Here is a 19,455-nt window from a genome sequence, read left to right as displayed (position 1 = left end):
GGGCAGTATCTCGGGGAGGGGCCTTTTTGTTCCGGCCCAGGTCCAGGGCTTCCGCCCACTCTGATTCCCTGTCGCCGGGAGATAAAAGATAAAAGGTACGGACCACCACGGTGCTGCCAGTGGATTCTGATCTCCGACCACGGCCCCTCCTTGTCGCCTCTCGTCTTCGCGCGTGGGACTCATGAAGTAATACGGGTCTAGTAGTACTAGTAGTATCATTCATCTACTCGCGCAAATCACACTGTACTGCGAGAAACAATGGCAACGATGGCAACGATGAAAAGAACTCAAGAGCTCGGAATGGATTGGATTTGGTTCCTGATCGCCCCGCTGGAATAAGCGACAGGCATGCGAGAGCAACGGCGTGCAGTGGCACGCGACTCTCTTTGTCGCAAAAATTACACACGCTTCAAGCTGAGTGGTGGCCGGGGGGTTGCAAGGCCAGCTGGCTATCAAAACACCAAACCATCCCCGGGGTATTAAAATGCCATTATCTGAACCCTGGTCGCATCATTGTCGACGTCTCCTCGCGTGGGCTATTATTGGCAAAAACTTGAATCCCCCGGCAACTCCTCAGATCATGGCCGCCTAACCCCCACGCTTCGCTTTCTGGCCATTTTGCGCTTGTTGCATTGCGGAGGAGGCAATACCTTCAACTTGACTTGTAATAGGAAGAGCAGGTCCTGGGAGTCTCGCTTCCAAAAGTACACGAGAGCACTTTGTGGACCTCGCCGTCATATTGCCAGCTGGACAGCTGCAGTGCAGTGCACTCGAGTGGCAGCTGCAGAGGTAGTGTAGTAGTACTAGAATCCCATCCTTTGTCCCGCCGAAAAAACGCCTACGCTCGTAATTCACGTGTTCGTTGCTGGTTGCGCTCATGCCCATACACAGCCTGAGATTTGTTTATTCGCCTTCCGCGGATTGCCGTTCCCTCAGGGTGCCGGATTCTCCTTGACTATGCTCTTGATCTTCCGCTCGTATGCAGCTTTATCTTTCTTGAACAGATTGTACGCCTCTGCTTGGGCGGGCGATTCTGGGTTGGGATCGTTGAGTAAGTCTTGGATGCCGAGCAGAATCTGCTTAATGGTAATAGCCGGCTTCCACCCTTCTTCTTCATTGAGGATCGAGAGACAGACTGTGCCGGAGGGATAGACGTTGGGGTGGAACAGTGGAGGCACGAAACGACCTGTGAAAGTCAGCGCAAAGTTCGCTGATGTCAACACGATTCACTGACACTTAGGCGGCTTGGTAGGATACTCGTCAGGGAAGGTAAGCGTCAACTTGAACAATCCACCTTGCCAGATGGTGTTGTCTCTTCCTGGAATGCCCACTTCCCAGTTCTTGAGGTCCAGTACGCCATTTGCCCCCCGTACAGGTCGCGCGTAGAAGCCGAACGGGTGATCCCGACGCCACTGTTTCCTGTGTAACACATTAGTGACTGCAAATAGGATTGAGGTTGTCTCTCTCGTACCTCTCCTCTTGGAGGCGGTTTAGACACAAGGACATGGTGAGAAAGCCGGCTGTGTGTAGATGGGGAGGTAGGGAGGTTCAGGAGGCTGATATGGGTATATTTATGCCTGCTAAATGAGCCTGAGAGGCAAATTTGTCTCAAAGAGCGCACCGAGGAGTAAGTCAAAGAATGGTGAGTGCCGCAGAATAATGAATCCGGACTTCATGTTGCGAGAGGCGCAAGGCTGCGGCAAAACTGCGGCAGGATAAAAGTCTCCAGATCACGTGCTGATACTGTGGCTACCTAGGTACCAACGTGACAATGCGAGCGATTGTACATCATGGCATCGGTTACGGCGGCTGTGAGCCCGTCTCACAGACACGAGTATAAAGAAGCGGGACAAGACAAAGGGGTATCATTGTATTCTTTCTAGCTGACATGACACACCGGCTTATTCAATTCCCTGTATGGCACCAGAGGACGGCTATCAGGGGGTCTGCATGTTGACCAGCGTCTCCATATTCTCAATCCATTTGCTGGCGAAAGACTCTTCAGTAAAACGAAAGGCGCTTTTACGTCCTCTCAGCCTCATGGCGAACCGCTCTTGGGGACTCATGGCCGCCACACGCTGGTAGCCGGCAGCGAACTCTTCGTCAGTTTCTGCAAGGAAGCCAATAGGCTGACCCTCGTAAGGGACGACTATGTCCAACTTGGGGCCGCCGCTATTGTGCACGACCGGGATCAGTCCTGCTGCCAGCCCTTCCACATTACCAATTCCAAAGTGCTCTGAGTACATGCCGTTGGTGGTAATACTCGACTTCTGAAGATAGTCTAGAATGACCGAGAAAGGCGCATCGCAAATGAAGGCAGTGGCATCTTTGACCTTCAGTTCACGAGCTTCAAGGCGGAGGTTGTAAATGTGTTTCTCGTCCGGGGTGTTGCTGCGGACGGAACCAATGAGTACAAGGCGCGGCTTGTCTCTTGCTGCATGGTAGTATTGCGCAAACGCGCGGAGAATGAGTGAGTGGTTCTTTTCAGGCCGGAATTGTGCAATATATAGCACGATGTTTTCCCGTCGTTTCTCGCTTTCCTCGGTGACCCGAATCTTGGATTCCAGTTCTTCCACCGGACAAGGAGGGTAGACGACTGCTGCAAAGCGAGCCTTCGAAGATGTCTTCTTCGGCTTCCACAATTGCCGAATATGTCCTTGGGTCCAGGTTGAGTTACACATAACGACATCGATCTGACTCCCAACCCAGCCGTAGAGCCATGCGAAGGCGGTCCAGTAGTATCTCTTCAACTTTCCCTTCCACCCAGCGCCCGCCCCAGAATGAATCCCGCGTTGACCTGTTGTATCGTCCAGGCTGTCAAGCATATCGATGGAGATGGTGGGATAATGTACATACGCAGCTGTACGTACCCGTGGAAACAGATACGTGCAGAAGGCCACTGCAAAAGCATAGCCCATGGTGTCGACGAAAATGTCGGGGACCAGCAATTGGAAAGCATCATAAGCCAGAATCAGAGAGCCGAGAGACTGTCCGAGCAACGTGAAGTGAGGGTAGGTACTCGCTAGAACGAAATGGCGTCGAGATAGATATAGGAAGAGCAGAGAATGCTCTTGGAGGGTGATTCCGAAGCGGTCTCTCACCGTTGCCACTACAACGCTTCGGTCAATGTCGTGGTCACCGGTATAGACTGCACATATAGCATTGGGCCAGCGTCTTTGGGTCGCCGCGATAGCCGCCCACAGCACTCTTTCCCCGCCACCTCCAGCATTACTGCATACAGTCAGCAGCCGCCAAAATCAATATTCGTAGAGGCAGAAGCAAGACTCACCAGAAAGGGTGAAAAAAGCCTACGACGCCATTGAATTCATCTTGGGGGGATTTCCCATTTTCAGCAGTGCCTGTCTTCTCGATATTCTGCCATCCATCTTCAACCTCACGGGATATTTCCTGTCTCTCATGTACCGCAGCCCTCTCTCGCGCGATTCTTGCAGCGATTGCCGCTCTCCTCTCCTTAGTCTTCTCTTCCAAAAACCAGCCCAGCCCTCGCAGGGCCAGCCGCATAAACAACAGGAAAATGACCGGCAAAAGCGGCCCTAACGCGAGGAGAGCCACAACGCTGGAGACAGCCATTGCTGAAGCACAATGCGAAGCTCAGCGAGGGACATGCTTTCGAGAGCGGAGGAAGGATGGACGGTAAGCGCTGCAGTGACAGCTGGGAGCGCGCAGTATGTGAGATGGATAAAGATATCCCGTGCTAGGATGCTGCCGGTGTTCCTAATAATCTAAGGTACCTACAGTGTTAGTTGGGCGTGGGCGTGCCGTCGTGTCCTGTTTCTGGCGCCAGCCAACAATGACGCATCTTTTCCACATGCGCGTGTGTCAGGAGAATTAAATAATCAATACAGTACTAACGAAATACTACAATTGTACTACAACTACTCTTCGAGAAATCGGCACGATTGCAATAGTTATTATCTATATTTACCTTCACAGCTACAATCGCATGCTGTTTCCTCCGAACAGCCCCCGCGCAACCGCCCAAGAGCCCTCAAGGGCTTCCTAAGAACAATCTTGTCCCCATTACCACTGCCGCATTGCACAGCTATAGCCAATGTTGCTGCGGCAGTCAGGACGTGGTACCATACGAGCAGCCTCTCCGTGCCTTGAAGCGCAGTTCAGGGCCAGGTCTGCCCTTTTTCGGCATCGCTATGGACGAGACTTCCACTCCTCAAGACCGAACCGGATCATAGCAGAAGCGCTACAACTTTCGCATAGCGTGTTCCAGGAAATTCATACCGTGACCGGACTGCCCTGGGCCCTGTCGATACCTTTGACCGCGTCACTTTTTCGACTTGCATGGATCCCCGTGCAGATAATATCAACTATAAGCCTGAAACGCAGGCAGATCGAGGGCCCTCTTCTCAAAGGATGGCGGAAGGCCTACCAAGATATCGCAGTTGTCAAGTTTAGAGACCAGACGCAGCAGAGTGCAGAAGCAGCAGAACGATGGGTGAGCAAACAACTGCAAGCCCGGCGAAAGGCCATCCGACAGCACAGTAACTATCTGAGCCCACTGTCGGTATTCGGTCTACAACTATCGTTCTTCCCCATCTGGATCCTCAATGCCGACGTCATCAGGCGGATGGCAGGCGACGATAGAACACTTTTGTCTCTATTCCTCAAAACCAACGATAGCAAAGTGGACACGAGTATCGTCCCACCGGAACCGGGCCTGCAGGCTGAAAGTCTCTGGTGGATTCCCGACCTGGTCTCTCCGGATCATCTCTGGATTCTGCCGCTGACTTTCGGGGCCCTGTCAGTAGCCAGTGCATGGATGGCGGCAGGGAGAGGGATGGCGAAACAGCAGGAGAGGATAGCAACTATGGAACCTGGTCTGGCGAGACAGAGAGATATATTTTTCCTATCTGTCTCTCAGTTCATTGTCTCCGCATCTTTCCTCTTCCCAATGTTCGTCATCCGATCTGAAACGCCCACTGCTGTTGTCCTGTATCTCATCGGCAGCGTAGGGACGCAGCTGATTCAACGACCGCTGGTTAGTTACTTGTTAGGTGATCCGAAAAAGTCTGCAATTGAGCCGCTTGAGCGCAAAGCCCCCAAACTGAAGGGCACAAAGGAGTCACGGCTGAACTCATAGGGAGGGCTCACCACCGTAAGCCCACAAAACGTCTATGGAGCAGTGATAGCCACAACCTTATATGCCTACGCTGTCAGCCGGCGGACTGACGCACTCAGCCTAGCATGGGGCGAAGTTGAACACTGCAATCCGAGGCTCTCCTCAGAAGGCGGAACTCATGATCGTGTCCGCTAGAGGGGCACGGGACCTGAAAATGAACCCCCCAATCCTTCATTCTGTGCTTCTGCCAGAATCCCATGTGACGACCGAGGCCGCAATCGTTGCCTTACTCAGAATAGTCGGATAATGGAGAGGAAGCACCAGCTCCTAGAGCGATTTGGTCGAGGTGCCGTCATCATATCGGTGCGCGCACGCCGATTCAGTATGCAAATATCTCATGGGTCTGCACAACCACCCGAATGCAATATGCTGCAACCGGCGGCCGATTGCTCTCCTTTGCCACTGTAGGCTGGAAGAATCACCCTCTTGGATGTCCGCGATTGTCCAGGCAACTTGGAATAGTCAGAAGGGAAAAAACTGTAGCCATCTGTTGGGCCGAATAGCAACTGAACACAATGCCTCAAGGACAATAAGTTTTCAATAGCATTGGGTGCGTAGTACTCGACCATGTAGATCGTTTGAAGAAGGTTCATATACGTTGCCTTTCCACTCTCAAGTTTTGGTGCTTTTGGTGGTCGATCACTGCGCCCCTCGATAAAGTGACTTTGCACGTGACCTCGACCGTTGATTCTCCTTTGGCGGGCCACTTGGACGACCGACTTGATATCCATTGACATCCACCACAACCACGAACTGCTGGCCGGCTCGTCTTGTTGTTAAGAACAACTGTTATCTTACTTCCCAACAATTCAGCAACTTCATGACCAGTCAGAGAAGCCCTGGGGGCTTGCAGATCAAATCTCTGAGCTATAAAGACCTGCTCCCTCCCCCTCGAAATCATGGCTTCTCCTTCACCACAAAATACTCGAACAAGGACAGAACTGCCTTTCCTCGTTTACCAGCAGCATCAGCTATAAGCGAGACCAAGCACACTTCATCTTCTTTGACTCTTGTACATTGATCTTGATCCTGAGAGATTGTCGGCACTGCAACATCACAATCTCGCGAGAGACAGGAGAGACTACTTCTCCCAGCAATCAAGAAACCAGCAACGGGAAGAACAACTACACATCTTCCTCTTTGACACCTGTACTTTGAGTCTGAGCAATATCACAATCTCAGTGGTACTGGAGAAGTTTCAGCTCTTCTCTCAATCAAGAAACCAGCAACAGGAGAGACCACTCTGCCAGCAATCAAGAAACCAGCAACGGGAAGAACAACTACACATCTTCCTCCTTCACACCCGTACCTTGACTCTGAACATTATCACAATCTGGGTGCAACCGGAGAGGTTTTACCTCTTCCTTCAATCAACAAACCAGCAACGAGGAGAACAGCTACACATCTTCCCCTTGACTCTTGTAGCTTGATCTGAGCTACATTACAATCTCGGCACAACAGCAGAGACCACGTATTTCCCATTTGTTGAGAGCCAGCAGCACAAAGATCAACTACACATCTTCTTTTCACATACTCACACCCTGATCTCAACAGGGATTCTCAGCACTGCACCATTACAAACTCGCCAGAAGAGCGGAGACTACCTTTCTCCCAAATCAAGAAGCCAGCAATAGGAAGGACCATCACATATCTTCCCTGACACTCAAACATTGCCCTCAAGAGAACACTGAAACACCACAAGCTCGCAGAACAGGAGACTCTACCTGCTACCTACGAGGAACCAGACACAGGAAGAACGGCTACGCACCTTCTTCTACTCATACACTTCCGCCTTGATCTTGATAGGTCATTGCACTACAACACTACTACCGAACAGAAGAGGTTACTTTTGCCTCTCTACCAAAACAACCAAACTCAGTCACAAATACCGCCTCTCTCAAAGTCATCAACTTGGAAATTCACCACACAGGCAGACACTGTAGACTGCCAGTACCAGAATCTCCATTGTCACCCATCAGAGCTACCAAAGCTACCAGAGAGGCCGAAACCTGAGTTTCTTTGCCATCACATCAACTCCTCAGCTCATCAACCACCAAGCTTTTGACACTTGATCTGTAAACTCACCATGGCTTCTACTACCACACCTGCTGCTGAGAACGGACATTGGCTCCTTCGTGGTGTTCAATCCGCAATTTTCTACTATGTTTCCTGCACACCTTGCCTGGAATACAAGTACAAGCAAAAGCGGAGAAACGAAGCCAAAGCTCAACAGGCACGAGAACAAGAGTTGGCATCGACTCAGCCAGGACTTGTCAGACCAATGGCTTTCCAAACAAATCCAGAATGGGCAGAAGATTTGCTGCTTGGTCCAGGCCCACCCAAAGGCTGGAAGAAAGACACTCTCCTCAAACGGATGCAGAAGAAAGTGGCCGAAGGAATAGAAATCCTGAACACCGCTACCAACTTGCCAGGGCCAACAAAGGTCCCTGACGAAAATGCATCCGGCAACCGCCAGCCGGATATCGTGCCTCCGGGCGACCAATCGGAGCAGAAAGGCTCCAACACCATCGACATTGTCAAGGAGGCCTGGCGAACAACATTGCACCCTCCCAAGTGGAATTTTCAACGCTACCACAGGGAGGACGAGGTCCTCTGGGGGTACACCCGGAGAATGAAGCAGATGTGGAACCGAGCCACATCTGGCTCGCACGAAGAGGCCCCCGGGCAACAACCCAAGAGTGGCAACACTCCAACGGGGGGCCGACAAGACACCAAGGGCAGCCAGGACTACGCCAGACCACCACGGCCGCCAGCCAATGACATTTACGCCCCAATAGTCACCGGTTTGCCCGCAACGAGGGCAGAGGCCGCCTGGATGCTGCTGCCCCCTCCCAGCGCGGCGGTGATGGCAGGGAAGAAGAGGCCTGCCGCCGAGACAGAACCCCGGTGGCCTCTGGCTGTTCTCGGAGGGCCAAAGTGCCAACCAAGGCCGGCACCGGTACTGGTGCCGGCCCACTCCTCCGAAACTGTGGTGCTCAGTGGCAGCACCAACGACAACACCGAAGGGGGCAGCAACCTCAGCGAGGTTGAGCCGGAGACCCCCCAGCAAAGCAAGGACAACGCGGAGCCTACCAAACCAGCTCCCACATACCCACGAAGACCTCTGCGAGGAGAAATGTTCGACACCAAGAGCAGTGATTCGTGGCAGTTCCACTACATCATCCCCTCCACTTGAAGATGATGACTCCTCCTCCACCTAAGCACCTTTCCCGCTCTCCTATGAACTCACCTACAACTTATCTATATACACCTGAAGACGACACTGCCGGCGGCAATACCTAAGAGCCCTTCCAGCACCTATCTCATCATCGCCAGCATGCCAGAAATGCCTGAGCACGGCCTCCTATTCAATCCCTGAACACTTAACATCACTTCAACCACGAGGCATCTGGGCTGCTCTCAGTTGCATACTATCTTCTACCCACCTAAAGAGCACCAGCCCGATCATATCATTCCTCTGCCACAAGAAATATCATTACACTCCTCTATCTTTCCCCTTGTGAACACTCTATATTTACGAGACAACACCCCCGACAACACCTAAGAATCCTCCTACCTCAAATCCTCCATTATGCTTACCCTATCATTCGCACTTCACAAACCGAATCCTTGTCCCATACAAATACATATACGCATCCATTGATGCCGGGAATGAATGCATATCATCACTTCACCAGCTCATCAGTGTTGAGCATGTTAAACTATCGAAAATCCATGACGCCTGTCCTTTCAGGCTTGAGACAATCATGCTTGGCGTGCAACCTCCCGCTGGCGGGTGTCTACATCAATTTTACGAATTCTGCTTTTGATCATGGAAAAGATGCGAGACTTGAAATCACAAGACCTTTCAGCATGGAGTTTTGGGTCGCGCATTGAAAAGCGTTTATGGATGGGTTTGGGGACACAAGTCACAACACCATACAGCACGGAGTTATGCTGGTTCGACTGCAAGGCGTTTCTGGCGGAATCTGATTTTTTGGTTGGAGTTTTGGAGTTTACTACAGATCATGGGAGACATCATGCCTACGGGCCTGATGAATAATCTCTCCGATGGAGGAAACGCACAATGAAGACATGAAAACCATCCGCTCGAGTTTCTAATTTTTCAATCTCCCGTAGCACCGTAGAACCTTCGCCTTGTGGGGATATGAGCTATGAAACCGTTCTGGCCATGGCCCCTTCTTGTACTCTGTAGAAATGGCGCTGCGGTCTTGAGCATAGACATGTCCCCGGAAGGGGCGCGCAGAAGGACAGTCAGGGGCACCGGGGTACCACAATAATAAAATACTAGCAAAAATAGAGGTAGGGTTGGTAGTACCGTCGTTCAAATAGGGAGAGACTGCCGTCAGGCACTCTCGTCTTTGCTTGACGAGATGCAAAAGGACCACTCTGTCAACTTGCAGGTGCCCGGCGGTACTACAGGTACTAGCAGTACTAGTAGTAGTGGTGTCGTCCTTCTGCCCTCTTCATACTTGTCTGATACTGTAGAAGCCACTCTGAGCTCTCTAGGCTCTGATATTTTCTTCCAAACAACTGCCCTGCTCTGCAGTGTACCATAAAAGACGCCGCTTCACTGCGCTCGATTGCCGCTCACCCCAGCCATAACCTGATCAGGGCGACGGGCACTGCAGCATACCTAGTAGACTCGTACGCGGCACTGTCTATGCCAGTGCACCACCATCTAAAGTAATTATTAGCGGAGCTGAGTGGGCAACCTGTATTTCGCAGAATGGGGTGCTTATTTCGCAGAAACGCTATCCCCAATCCAGGCGTGATCGTCGCTGTTACCTATTCAAGTAATTTAAGGTGCTTATTTCGTAGAATGGCGCGTATAGACGCGTTAAGTGCTAGTGATGTTGTTACTCGCCTCGCCTCGAACTGTAGATATTCAATTGTGTAGGAATCACTGTTTTTTCGCTATAAATACCATAGATTAATACACTGTCTTTGAAACGCCAGCCCCGGACGCATCCGACGACCTTATAGCCGACTATGAGGCACTCGAGACGCACCTATATAACGTCGGTTTTTTGACCGACGAAGAAGATTTAGATAACGATTTATAGCCGCCACAATGGCACGAGACGCGTACGTTCGATCCTCCTCCTTCTATTACCTATTCGAGCGAGTAAGCGTATTTTAAGGCGCTCGATAGGTGGTCTATCCCGCGGGGGTACGGTATACGTGTTTATAAGCGATAAAAGGATAGCGCAGGCAACGTTAAGGCTATATATCTCGAGTGTGATCGCGCCGACACTCGTAACTCGTATATAAAAAGGACTCGAGTAGATCGACAGAGGTTTAAAGGGAAGCTATCGACAGGGTATCAGTTTAAACTCACAATAATAAGGAATATCGAGGGCGAATACTTCATTAAAACGCCTAGAAGTATCGCTCACAACCATCTTCCTAATAAAGGCTCGAGTCATCCGTCTATAAGAAGGAGAGAGCGTTAGAGAGGCCTAAATAGACTAATTCAAGGCCATTTCGAGAAAGGTTTTAGCGTTCAGGACACCGTATCGATAATAAACCACCATTATATCTATATTCCTATAACTAAGCAGGACGTAATAAACGAGCGAAGGAGGCTTCTTATAATAGACCTCGGAGGCAGAACATCGACTTAGGCGCTTATCGAACGCGTCAGAGATCGTTTCGTTTCTCACGTTAATATTGACGAGTAACTAAGGTTACGCCGGCTCGTCCTATTCCACCATAAGTCGCTAGATCAGTAGCGGCGTTATCCTAAGGTTATTCTAATCGACGCAACTCATAAGACGAATCGATTTAGAATACCGCTTATTAACATAACTAGCGTAACAGCCAACAATAAGTCGTTTTTTATCGGCGCGGCTTTCCTCGACTATAAAAGGACTGCGGCATTCGCATATATACTTAAAAAGTTAATACTTATTTATTAAGCCGTAGGAATCGAAAGCGGACCCTCGATTATGATCACCGACGACGATATCGCCCTCGCCTCTACGTTAAAATCGGTCTATCTACAGTCTCGTTATTTTCTATATATCTAGTATATCAATAAGGCAGTCCAAGCATAGGTAAAGCGTCATTTTCGAGGCCCCTACCTACGCTGGCAGTCGCGAGACGAGATTAGGGCTAAAAGAGATCGGATACAAGAAAAATAGCACAAATTTCAACCCCTATAGCACGCCTTAGTTTTTACAACGACACCTCGAGCCTACGAATCCGCTTGGCGGGCGATATATCGAGAGTACGACGAGGAAGATAGCGCTCTTACCGGATACCTCTTCGGCACATAGTATCTAAGAAAGGAGCTATTTATCAAAGCCTATATCGATAGATTTCAGTATTTCGGTAACGTAGCAACTTCGCGCCTCGAGGCAATATACCGAGCGCTCAAGAGACGTCTAAAATCGACGCAATCTAACGTCTCTAGCGTAGTCGACGCCCTCGAGCGGTCTATTCGAGATAGCTACGTCAAAAGTCGACACAATTTAGATATAGATCGAGTTACTCGGCGCCCTCAGTTTAGCGCTCGATTATAATCTCAAGTCGTCGGTCACGTCTCCTTTCATTCTCTATCTCTCGTCCGCAAAGCCATACTTAAAACAGGCGTCGATAAGGTTACGCCTACCTCAGCGCCGCCTAGAAACTTCCGAGCCTATACGGGCGTTTTTACGCGTATTTACGGCCTACCGTATCCTTATCTAGTTACGCAACTACTACAATAGGATAAGGTTCTCAGAATCGAGCATTTCGCGCTTCACTGGAGACTTAATAGGACAGAAAACCTCGATAATATGAATCTCGCTGACGTAATATAGCCACCGATCGTTATTCCTCGTACTCGAGGCTTTAATAATACGTCTCGACGCGAATTATCTTAGTTTAAACACGTTAAGCGCGAACTAGACCCACGGAATAGGCTAAACGTCTTCCAATTGCCTACTAGGCGACTTCCTCCTACCCTAGGACCCTCCTAGCGAGAACCCCCCCGACGAGAGCGCTCAGCGTCTCCAGGAACACAATTTAGCGCAGGAAGAGGAGGACCTACAACGGCTATAACGGCGCTAGGAGGCGCAGAACGAGGAGGCTCTATAACGGCGCCAACAAGAGCAATAAACGGCTCGATAAACGGCTCGATAAGAGGACCAGGAAGAGGTTCGATACCTGGGATAAGTGTATTTCGGCTTAACTAGCTATTCAAGGCAAGAGCTCGTTTACTAGGGAAATACATAGTATAAAGCTTAAGGCTCCAACAATTCAGTGGCTCCCGCCATACTAGATAGCTATAAAAACATCACTTTTATACCCTACTGTATCCAAAACAGCTCGCAAATCGACTTCGAATTAAGCGTAAATCGTACAGCATAAACGACGCGCTGTGATTAGCTAAAACGTGTTTATTAATATTTTTTGAATATCTCTCCTAATCCGGCTTAGCGCGACTCGGCTCAAATATCCGGCCAATCATAGACGAGTGCCAAGTTTTCTACGAAATAAGCACCTAGGGTACGCCAAACGACCAATCAACGCACAGTGGATCCTGCAATTGCCTCATACGGTATAGCGTTTCTGCGAAATAAGCACCCCATCTGCGAAATACAGGTTGCCAGCTGAGTGTCCTCCAGTGAAGGACTGCCCGTGGGTCAATTTGGTGCCTCCTAAGCCCCCACCGGCGTGCCGTGCCAGTGCAGTGCGGTGCTCTCTGCCTTGGCCTCCGCGAGTCTTGTTGGAAATCCCGCCGCATACTAGTAGCATCAACGCAAGCAACTCCGACGTGCTACTACCTGACTACACCTGTACTCCTGAGACATTCGCATCACATCAGACATTCAACCAGCTGCTGCTTCCACCACACAGCCTCTTCATCCATTGCTTCACACTCTCGTTCTTTCAGCTTCGATCCCTCCAAGTTCCCCTGCACCGAGCTGCCCACGAATCCTCTTCTTTATCAAGCCCGTTTGGCTCCCTACTCCGGCCACCACCAGCAGCGCATCCCTTGCTTGGCTGCTTGTCGTCCCTCTCTTGGCTTGGCGGGTTCTGTTCTTTTATTGAAGACACAGTCGTTTGGACAGGGCCTCATTCGTCTGGCTACCTTGTCTCTCTGTCACAATCGTTTCTATCGTCGACAAGCTGGCATCACCCAAGATGTGGTCCACCGCCGCTTCTTGGGTTGCGCTCCTTGCGCTGACTGCTGCTCTTACAAGATACTATAACCCAGAACTGTTCAACAAGCTTACAGGACAGTCACACACCAAATCAGACGCAAAAGACGTCGCACAGAAACCGGCTGCCAAACGCCAGAAAACCAAGCGGCTGCATACCAGTCGGCTCGACTCCACCAACAGCGGTACTTCGACCCCCACAAGTGCCACAGAAGGAAAAGCCATCAAGAGAAGGAAACTGGTCTCTTCACCAGTCGATGACACAGTCGTTGCTCAGACTGCACAGGGTGATCACGTCAGTCTGCCCCGAGACGAAGATGGTGGGATGAGTAACAAGGAGTTCGCTCAACAACTGGCCAAAGCCCAAACTGGCACAAAGTTGGAGGCCTCACACTCCCAAGGGCCAAACAAAAAAGAACGACGCGCTGCTCAATCAAGGCAACAAGGAAAACAACCCGACCTGGGAGTTTCTGGTCCTTCTCAGGATGAGTCCTCCGCTGCCGAACATGATGCAGACCATGACACTGCCCCAGCTGGGTCTCCTGCGACCGGTTCTGTCTCGACGGGACCTGCTGCCCGCGCAGGCGATGTGACGGACATGTTGGAGGCACCTGCTGCCAAACCTACCACCTTGAGGTTGACAGATGTCAAGGAAAGCAAAACCAAGAATGCTCTCAAATCGGTCCAAAAAGCATTCGAACCGGTCTTGTCCAAGAAACAGAGGCAACGACAAGCCAAGGCAGCTGAACAGAAGGCGATGAGGGAAGAAGCCGACCGTGTGCACGAGGCTAAAAAGCAACAACAACTTCGAACGGCGAGACTAGCAGATGGTACATCCAACCAGACGAAAGCTAGTTCTTTTGCAGCAAAACAAAACGCATGGCAGACTGGCCCGACAAAATCACCCGCTCCAGTGCATGAGCAGCCACGTACAGGGCCAGCGCCACTTCTGGACACCTTCGATGCAGGAGCTACGGGTGCCAGCAAACCCAGTGTTCACGAAGCAGTCACTTCTGATCCGCAACCGGATGCTACTACTTCGACGCCGGAAGCAGCCACTACAAATGCTGGCCAACGTGCAGGTGACGAGCACAAAGCCATTGGTCCGGCCGCATCGAATATGGACAAGGCATCCCGACCCGCATTACAAGCTCAACCGAGCTGGGCCGATGAGGTCAACGAGGAAGAGCAGGATAGGTGGGTAAGCGAACTTGCCCAAGAAGAAAGGTGGGAGTCGGTCACTTCGAAGAAAGGGAAAAAGAAAGGCAGGAAGGACAATGATACCAGCAGTGAGGCCAGCTCTACATTTGCTCGACCACCGGCACCAGTCAGTAAGCCAGTAACGAACGGCAGCAAGGAAAATGGAGCAAACCCACGAAGAGAGAACGTGAACCGGTTTCAGTACATCGAACCGGTTACCGATCCGTCATTCCAGGATGCCGAATGGGAAGCTTAGCAAAACCGTCATGGGCACACACGTGTGGCGTCAGTTGAACGCGTTCATCAGATGGAAGGATGTCTGGAACCGGCACCGCCGTCTTCCAGACGCATCTCTATATGACAGAGCTGTGCTGCGCTTGATTCAGATCAGGACATGTTCGGCATTTGTATTCTTAATGGGACGGCTGGGATATCCATCAATCCACCAGGTTCAAGTTCAGGGCAGGAAAGCAAGGTGTCAGAACAAGGACTCAATGCTTTCGACTTTGTGTTAGATCACAGTGTTCGCGTAGACAAAGCAATGTGTTTGAGAAAATGGTAAAGTGATTCTACACAATTACTACATTCGGGCAGCAATATCTACGTCAGCATCGAGAAATCTTGTCCTGCCGACGGGTACCTGTTCAGGGGAATCGAGCAGCAGCAACACATGCCGATACTACTAGTATTTAATAAAGAGGACGTAGAGGACAGAGGCTGAGATGTGGTGTCTGTCCTTGCTCCCTAGGTAGGTAAGCTGACAGGTGAGAAGAGAGGACCTTGATGTGCTACGTCCTCTGGTAGTGTGAAGTTCACAGTCGAGTCTGGTCGGGCCAGCGTGTTAACTACGAGCCACAACCGCAGCATTACTAGTATCAGCCCCCTACTACTACATCATAGTACTAGCAGTAACCTACCTCAAGCACTCTAATAATAAGCTTCAATCATCCTTGTACCTACTAGTAAAAGGAATATCACTTCGCAGAGCCACATTGGCATTGGCAGCACACTTCAATTCCTCGAATACGCCTGCCCTCACCACCGTTACAGCGAAAACGCCGTTCATTTTGTCTCGTTGCCCGCGGAGAGCTCCTCGACAGATCACCATATTTACTAGTATTGTTCGCAAGGCCACGCTGGTAGTTTGGTTGCAGGTCGATAATTACAATCTTACACCTGCGGAAACTTGACAGCATTCAACTCCGACCAAAACCACAATCCTGCCCCACGCAATTTCTCTACCTTCTTCCTCTATTTATTGTTCCTGTGGTGCCTCTCCCCCTTGTTGCCAGCTGACAATCGCGTCCGGCCGTCTTCGCTTGCCCTCGCCCTCTATTCGACCGATCACCCAGTCTTCTCCTACTTCCGGTCGCCTGCGAAGGGAAACCATCGAAGCAGTGTCACAATGGCGCAAATACGAGGAACAGCCGGGTATAACCTGGGGATGAACAATCAGTTCGCTTCGCAGCGGAGTGCTGAAGCGACCAGCGATCCGAGTCCTCTGGACCAGATCAGGGAGCAAACAAGCAAGATCGAGGATTGGTTGGGTTCCGTGGGCGAACCCCTGAAGCCGTGAGTCTTTCTCCTGCCCTTCCTTCCATACCCCCTCGTCTGGCCGTGGAAAACGGTGGTCTAACGGGGAATGCATACAGTTACCTCCCTGCCATCGGACGGTTCCTCATCGTGGTTACGTTCCTGGAAGATGCGGTCAGAATAATCACTCAATGGGGCGATCAGCTCACCTACTTGAGAGATTTCAGACACAGTGAGTGAGATGTCAAGGATATAGTATGAACAGCAGCTGACGGGTGAGCAGTTCCTTGGGGCATCACACATCTTTTCTTGATCTTCAACGTCATTACCATGACGGTGTGCTCTACGTTGGTTATCATGCGACGCTACGGCGAATACGCGGTTGGCGGACTTCTCTCTGTCGTGGTCGTGCAGGCTCTCGGATACGGGCTCATCTTCGATCTCAACTTCTTCCTCCGGAACCTATCGGTCATTGGCGGTCTGTTGATGGTGCTGGGAGACAGCTTTGTCAAGAAGAGCCGGGTGTTTGCTGGGTTGCCCACAATCGACGAGAAGGACAAGAAGATGTACATCCAACTCGGTGGCAGAGTTTTGCTCATCTTCCTGTTCATCGGTTTCGTCTTTGCCGGCGAATGGAGCATCTGGAGAGTGCTGGTCAGCTTGATCGGCTTTGTGGCATGCGTGATGGTGGTGGTTGGGTTCAAGGCCAAGCTCAGTGCCATTATCTTGGTCCTTCTGCTCAGTGTGTTCAATGTGCTTGTCAACAATTTCTGGACGGTAAGCCTCATTAGCCTGCATCCTCTTGGACCATCATTCTAACTGTGACTGCAGCTCCACAAGAACCATCCCCACAAGGACTTTGCCAAGTACGACTTCTTCCAGATCCTGTCCATTATGGGCGGTCTGCTGCTGTTGGTCAATATGGGACCAGGCCAACTGAGCGTGGACGAGAAGAAGAAGGTTTACTAGGTGTGCTCAATCGTGCCCTCACATTGAGGATGGCGGAGACTACAAGCAACAGTACAACGATGAGCATGAGACTATGGGACACGAGCATGGCGGCTTTGCGAGATCTGCCAGCCTATGTGCATGGCAGTTGTCGTAGCTCTGGGGAGTGGTGGATTCATTGAAAAGGCCAGGCTTGCATATCTCAGCGTTTACCAAGGACTGTCGAGCGAGCGAGCAGATTGTGCGCTACTCTCGAATAGGACTCTTTTTGTGTAGGAGGAGGCCCAGATATAGAAGGAAAAAAGTACCACGAAGTATGATGAGCAAAAAATACAAGAGTCTCGGTTAGTGGGTTACCAGGACCATGCGGTCCACGGGTGTCAGCAGCGCTGTGTACAACAAAGTAGTGCTTGAAGATGCAACCATTTCCCGTGCACGTCACAGTGTAATTGAGAAGCATTGAGAGCTTCAAGTTCAAGCCTACACCGGCCGACAACTGAGGTCATATGCGGGCCGCTTTCAAGTAATAAGGCACGAAGTCAGTGGAATTTATGATTTGGAGGCGGATCGGATGCGGCCGATGGAATTTGAGTTGCCCATCGATCATCGACGGGTCAGCGCTACACGCGAGACACGTATTTCGTAACAACAATTCCCCGTGGTCACATACTGCTAGCAATCGTCAACAGTAGTGTCGATTGTGACATCCCTGGGACGACTACAATTTTGTTATTCTCGACAAGGGTACTTCTCGCTTCGATCTCCGCCAGTGTCTTCAGGCTTCACATATCTTGGGTCAACGAATTACGTGCCCGGCCGCTTTTGTCGCTTATCTGTCTCCGTCTCTCTACTGCAAGGATTCAAGTTGTCGTTTGCCACTGAACTGGCCTTGCATTCGATAGGAGGATTGACAGCAATCGACCTCAGCTGGAGAGGAATCGGATTGAAGAAGCCATTTTCAAGTGATTTGGACAATTACAACCTGTTCAGCTAATCATGGCACCGAAAAATCGAATCATCATCGACACCGATCCCGGCGTGGACGATGTATTGGCGATTTTGCTGGCGCTCTCGGCCAAAGCAGAAGACCTCGAAGTGCTCATGATATCACTAACATTCGGCAACGTGGATGTGCGCAGCTGTCTTCGCAACGCGGTGGCGGTGTTCCACATTCTGGAGAAAGAACTGGCATGGCGAAAAGAACATGGTCTGCCAGTCGGCTTTGAAGGAATCACCAAGTACAAGCCGATCATTGCGATCGGGGCCGAAGAGCCACTTCAAGACCGAATCGAGAGCGCCGACTACTTTCACGGCGTGGACGGACTGGCAGGGACGCACACGACGCACCCGCACTTTTCGCCCGAGGAGAGCTGGCAGCGTCTGTTTGAACAGCCACCTCCGGACCCGTACCTGACGGAAGCGGCCAAGGCGCAACAAGGCACAATGGAGGTCGAAGACGAACCGACGACCACAACGTCATTCATCCCATCCATCGTGCCCGCGCACAAGGAGATATTGCGTTTACTGCGAGAAAACGAGCCCGACACAATCACTTTGATTTCCATCGGTCCACTGACCAACCTGGCCCTGGCCGCAGCCGAGGATCCCGAAACGTTTCTGCGCTGCAAAGAAGTCGTCACCATGGGCGGCACGGTCGACGGAATCGGCAATGTGACGCCCGTGGCGGAATTCAACGTCTACGCCGACCCGTACGCCGCGGCCCGCGTGTACGCGCTCACATCGGCCATTCCGTCGTCCACCATGCCCGTCCCCGTCGAGGGCGAGCGCTCGTGCAATATGCCTCCTTACCCGGCTGCCTTGTCCAAACGCCTCAAGTTGACTCTCATGTCTCTCGACATCACGGAACACCACATGCTCAGTCGGCGTAACTTCAAGGCCCATGCTGCGGATCTCGCGAACAAAGGATCTCCGCTCGCCCAGTGGGTTTCCGCATTCATGGATCCCATGCTCGACAAGATGGAACGTCTGCACATCGGCCACGAGGGCGATACTGCCGCCTTAGCTCTTCACGACCCCTTGTGCATCTGGTACGTTTTGACAAACGACCATCCAGGCTGGAAACCCAGTCCCCGCAGTCCCGAGGACATTCGTGTCGAAACCGTCGGTCAATGGACCCGTGGCATGACTGTTGGTGATAAACGGGCCAGAAAACGCAGAAACAGCGATGGCGAGGTGCCCCATGACAGAGGCAACTGGTTGGGCAATCGCTCGGGAAATCGTATCTACAGAATGCTTGATAGTCCGGGTCGTGATGTTGCGGCACAGTATTTGCTCGATGCTATCTTTGGCCGACCTGTTGATTCTTGAAAGCAGCAATATGCATACCTAGGTACTTAGTCAGAAAATGAAAAGTTCCACATACCAGCTTGTCGTCCACCATGGCTATATAGCTATCTATCAGAAGAGGTGTCAGTATATCTGGTGGGT

General features: G+C 51.1%; 7 protein-coding genes across 7 annotated transcripts; 5 read left to right on the top strand and 2 right to left on the bottom strand.

Moving 5' to 3' along the window:
- Nucleotides 1-932: 932 nt before the first annotated feature.
- HMPREF1120_03840 (SUMO-conjugating enzyme ubc9) lies at nucleotides 933-1,506 on the bottom strand (the record flags this gene model as incomplete). The annotated part of the gene is made up of 3 exons (XM_009157928.1): nucleotides 933-1,186; nucleotides 1,235-1,419; nucleotides 1,472-1,506. 3 exons carry the CDS (start codon nucleotides 1,504-1,506, stop codon nucleotides 933-935), a joined length of 474 nt encoding a protein of 157 aa, XP_009156176.1.
- A 353-nt stretch (nucleotides 1,507-1,859) lies between these two features.
- HMPREF1120_03839 (alpha-1,2-mannosyltransferase) lies at nucleotides 1,860-3,849 on the bottom strand. The gene is made up of 2 exons (XM_009157927.1): nucleotides 3,290-3,849; nucleotides 1,860-3,231 (listed from the first exon to the last, which is right to left on the bottom strand). The coding sequence occupies exons 1-2, from the start codon at nucleotides 3,589-3,591 to the stop codon at nucleotides 1,938-1,940; spliced, it is 1,596 nt and encodes a 531-aa protein (XP_009156175.1). The 5' UTR covers nucleotides 3,592-3,849; the 3' UTR covers nucleotides 1,860-1,937.
- On the top strand, nucleotides 3,661-5,771 carry HMPREF1120_03838 (uncharacterized protein). The gene has a single exon (XM_009157926.1). The coding sequence runs from the start codon at nucleotides 4,073-4,075 to the stop codon at nucleotides 5,114-5,116; it is 1,044 nt and encodes a 347-aa protein (XP_009156174.1). The 5' UTR covers nucleotides 3,661-4,072; the 3' UTR covers nucleotides 5,117-5,771.
- A 655-nt stretch (nucleotides 5,772-6,426) lies between these two features.
- On the top strand, nucleotides 6,427-9,260 carry HMPREF1120_03837 (uncharacterized protein). Its single transcript, XM_009157925.1, has one exon. The coding sequence runs from the start codon at nucleotides 7,242-7,244 to the stop codon at nucleotides 8,349-8,351; it is 1,110 nt and encodes a 369-aa protein (XP_009156173.1). The 5' UTR covers nucleotides 6,427-7,241; the 3' UTR covers nucleotides 8,352-9,260.
- Nucleotides 9,261-12,789: 3,529 nt separating this feature from the next.
- On the top strand, nucleotides 12,790-15,323 carry HMPREF1120_03836 (uncharacterized protein). The gene has a single exon (XM_009157924.1). It carries the CDS (start codon nucleotides 13,310-13,312, stop codon nucleotides 14,780-14,782), a length of 1,473 nt encoding a protein of 490 aa, XP_009156172.1. The 5' UTR covers nucleotides 12,790-13,309; the 3' UTR covers nucleotides 14,783-15,323.
- Nucleotides 15,324-15,931: 608 nt separating this feature from the next.
- Nucleotides 15,932-17,028, top strand: HMPREF1120_03835 (uncharacterized protein; the record flags this gene model as incomplete). The annotated part of the gene is made up of 4 exons (XM_009157923.1): nucleotides 15,932-16,098; nucleotides 16,179-16,291; nucleotides 16,343-16,836; nucleotides 16,891-17,028. The coding sequence occupies 4 exons, from the start codon at nucleotides 15,932-15,934 to the stop codon at nucleotides 17,026-17,028; spliced, it is 912 nt and encodes a 303-aa protein (XP_009156171.1).
- A 975-nt stretch (nucleotides 17,029-18,003) lies between these two features.
- Nucleotides 18,004-19,335, top strand: HMPREF1120_03834 (DNA glycosylase; the record flags this gene model as incomplete). Its single annotated transcript, XM_009157922.1, has 1 exon — nucleotides 18,004-19,335. One exon carries the CDS (start codon nucleotides 18,004-18,006, stop codon nucleotides 19,333-19,335), a length of 1,332 nt encoding a protein of 443 aa, XP_009156170.1.
- Between the last annotated feature and the right edge of the window lie 120 nt (nucleotides 19,336-19,455).

Source organism: Exophiala dermatitidis (genome assembly GCF_000230625.1).
Source record: "Exophiala dermatitidis NIH/UT8656 unplaced genomic scaffold supercont1.3, whole genome shotgun sequence".
NCBI classification, from domain to species: domain Eukaryota; kingdom Fungi; phylum Ascomycota; class Eurotiomycetes; order Chaetothyriales; family Herpotrichiellaceae; genus Exophiala; species Exophiala dermatitidis.
The sequence above is the reverse complement of the archived record's forward strand: the minus strand, read 5'-3'. Positions and strand labels throughout refer to the sequence as shown.

Excerpts from the sequence above, each read along its gene's own strand:
- HMPREF1120_03839 (XM_009157927.1), bottom strand. The coding sequence starts at position 3,591 with ATGGCTGTCTCCAGCGTTGTGGCTCTCCTCGCGTTAGGGCCGCTTTTG. Across the intron at positions 3,232-3,289 it reads GGCTTTTTTCACCCTTTCTG|TAATGCTGGAGGTGGCGGGG; the intron begins GTGAGTCTTGCT and ends GACTGTATGCAG.
- HMPREF1120_03838 (XM_009157926.1), top strand. The coding sequence starts at position 4,073 with ATGTTGCTGCGGCAGTCAGGACGTGGTACCATACGAGCAGCCTCTCCG.
- HMPREF1120_03837 (XM_009157925.1), top strand. The coding sequence starts at position 7,242 with ATGGCTTCTACTACCACACCTGCTGCTGAGAACGGACATTGGCTCCTT.
- HMPREF1120_03836 (XM_009157924.1), top strand. The coding sequence starts at position 13,310 with ATGTGGTCCACCGCCGCTTCTTGGGTTGCGCTCCTTGCGCTGACTGCT.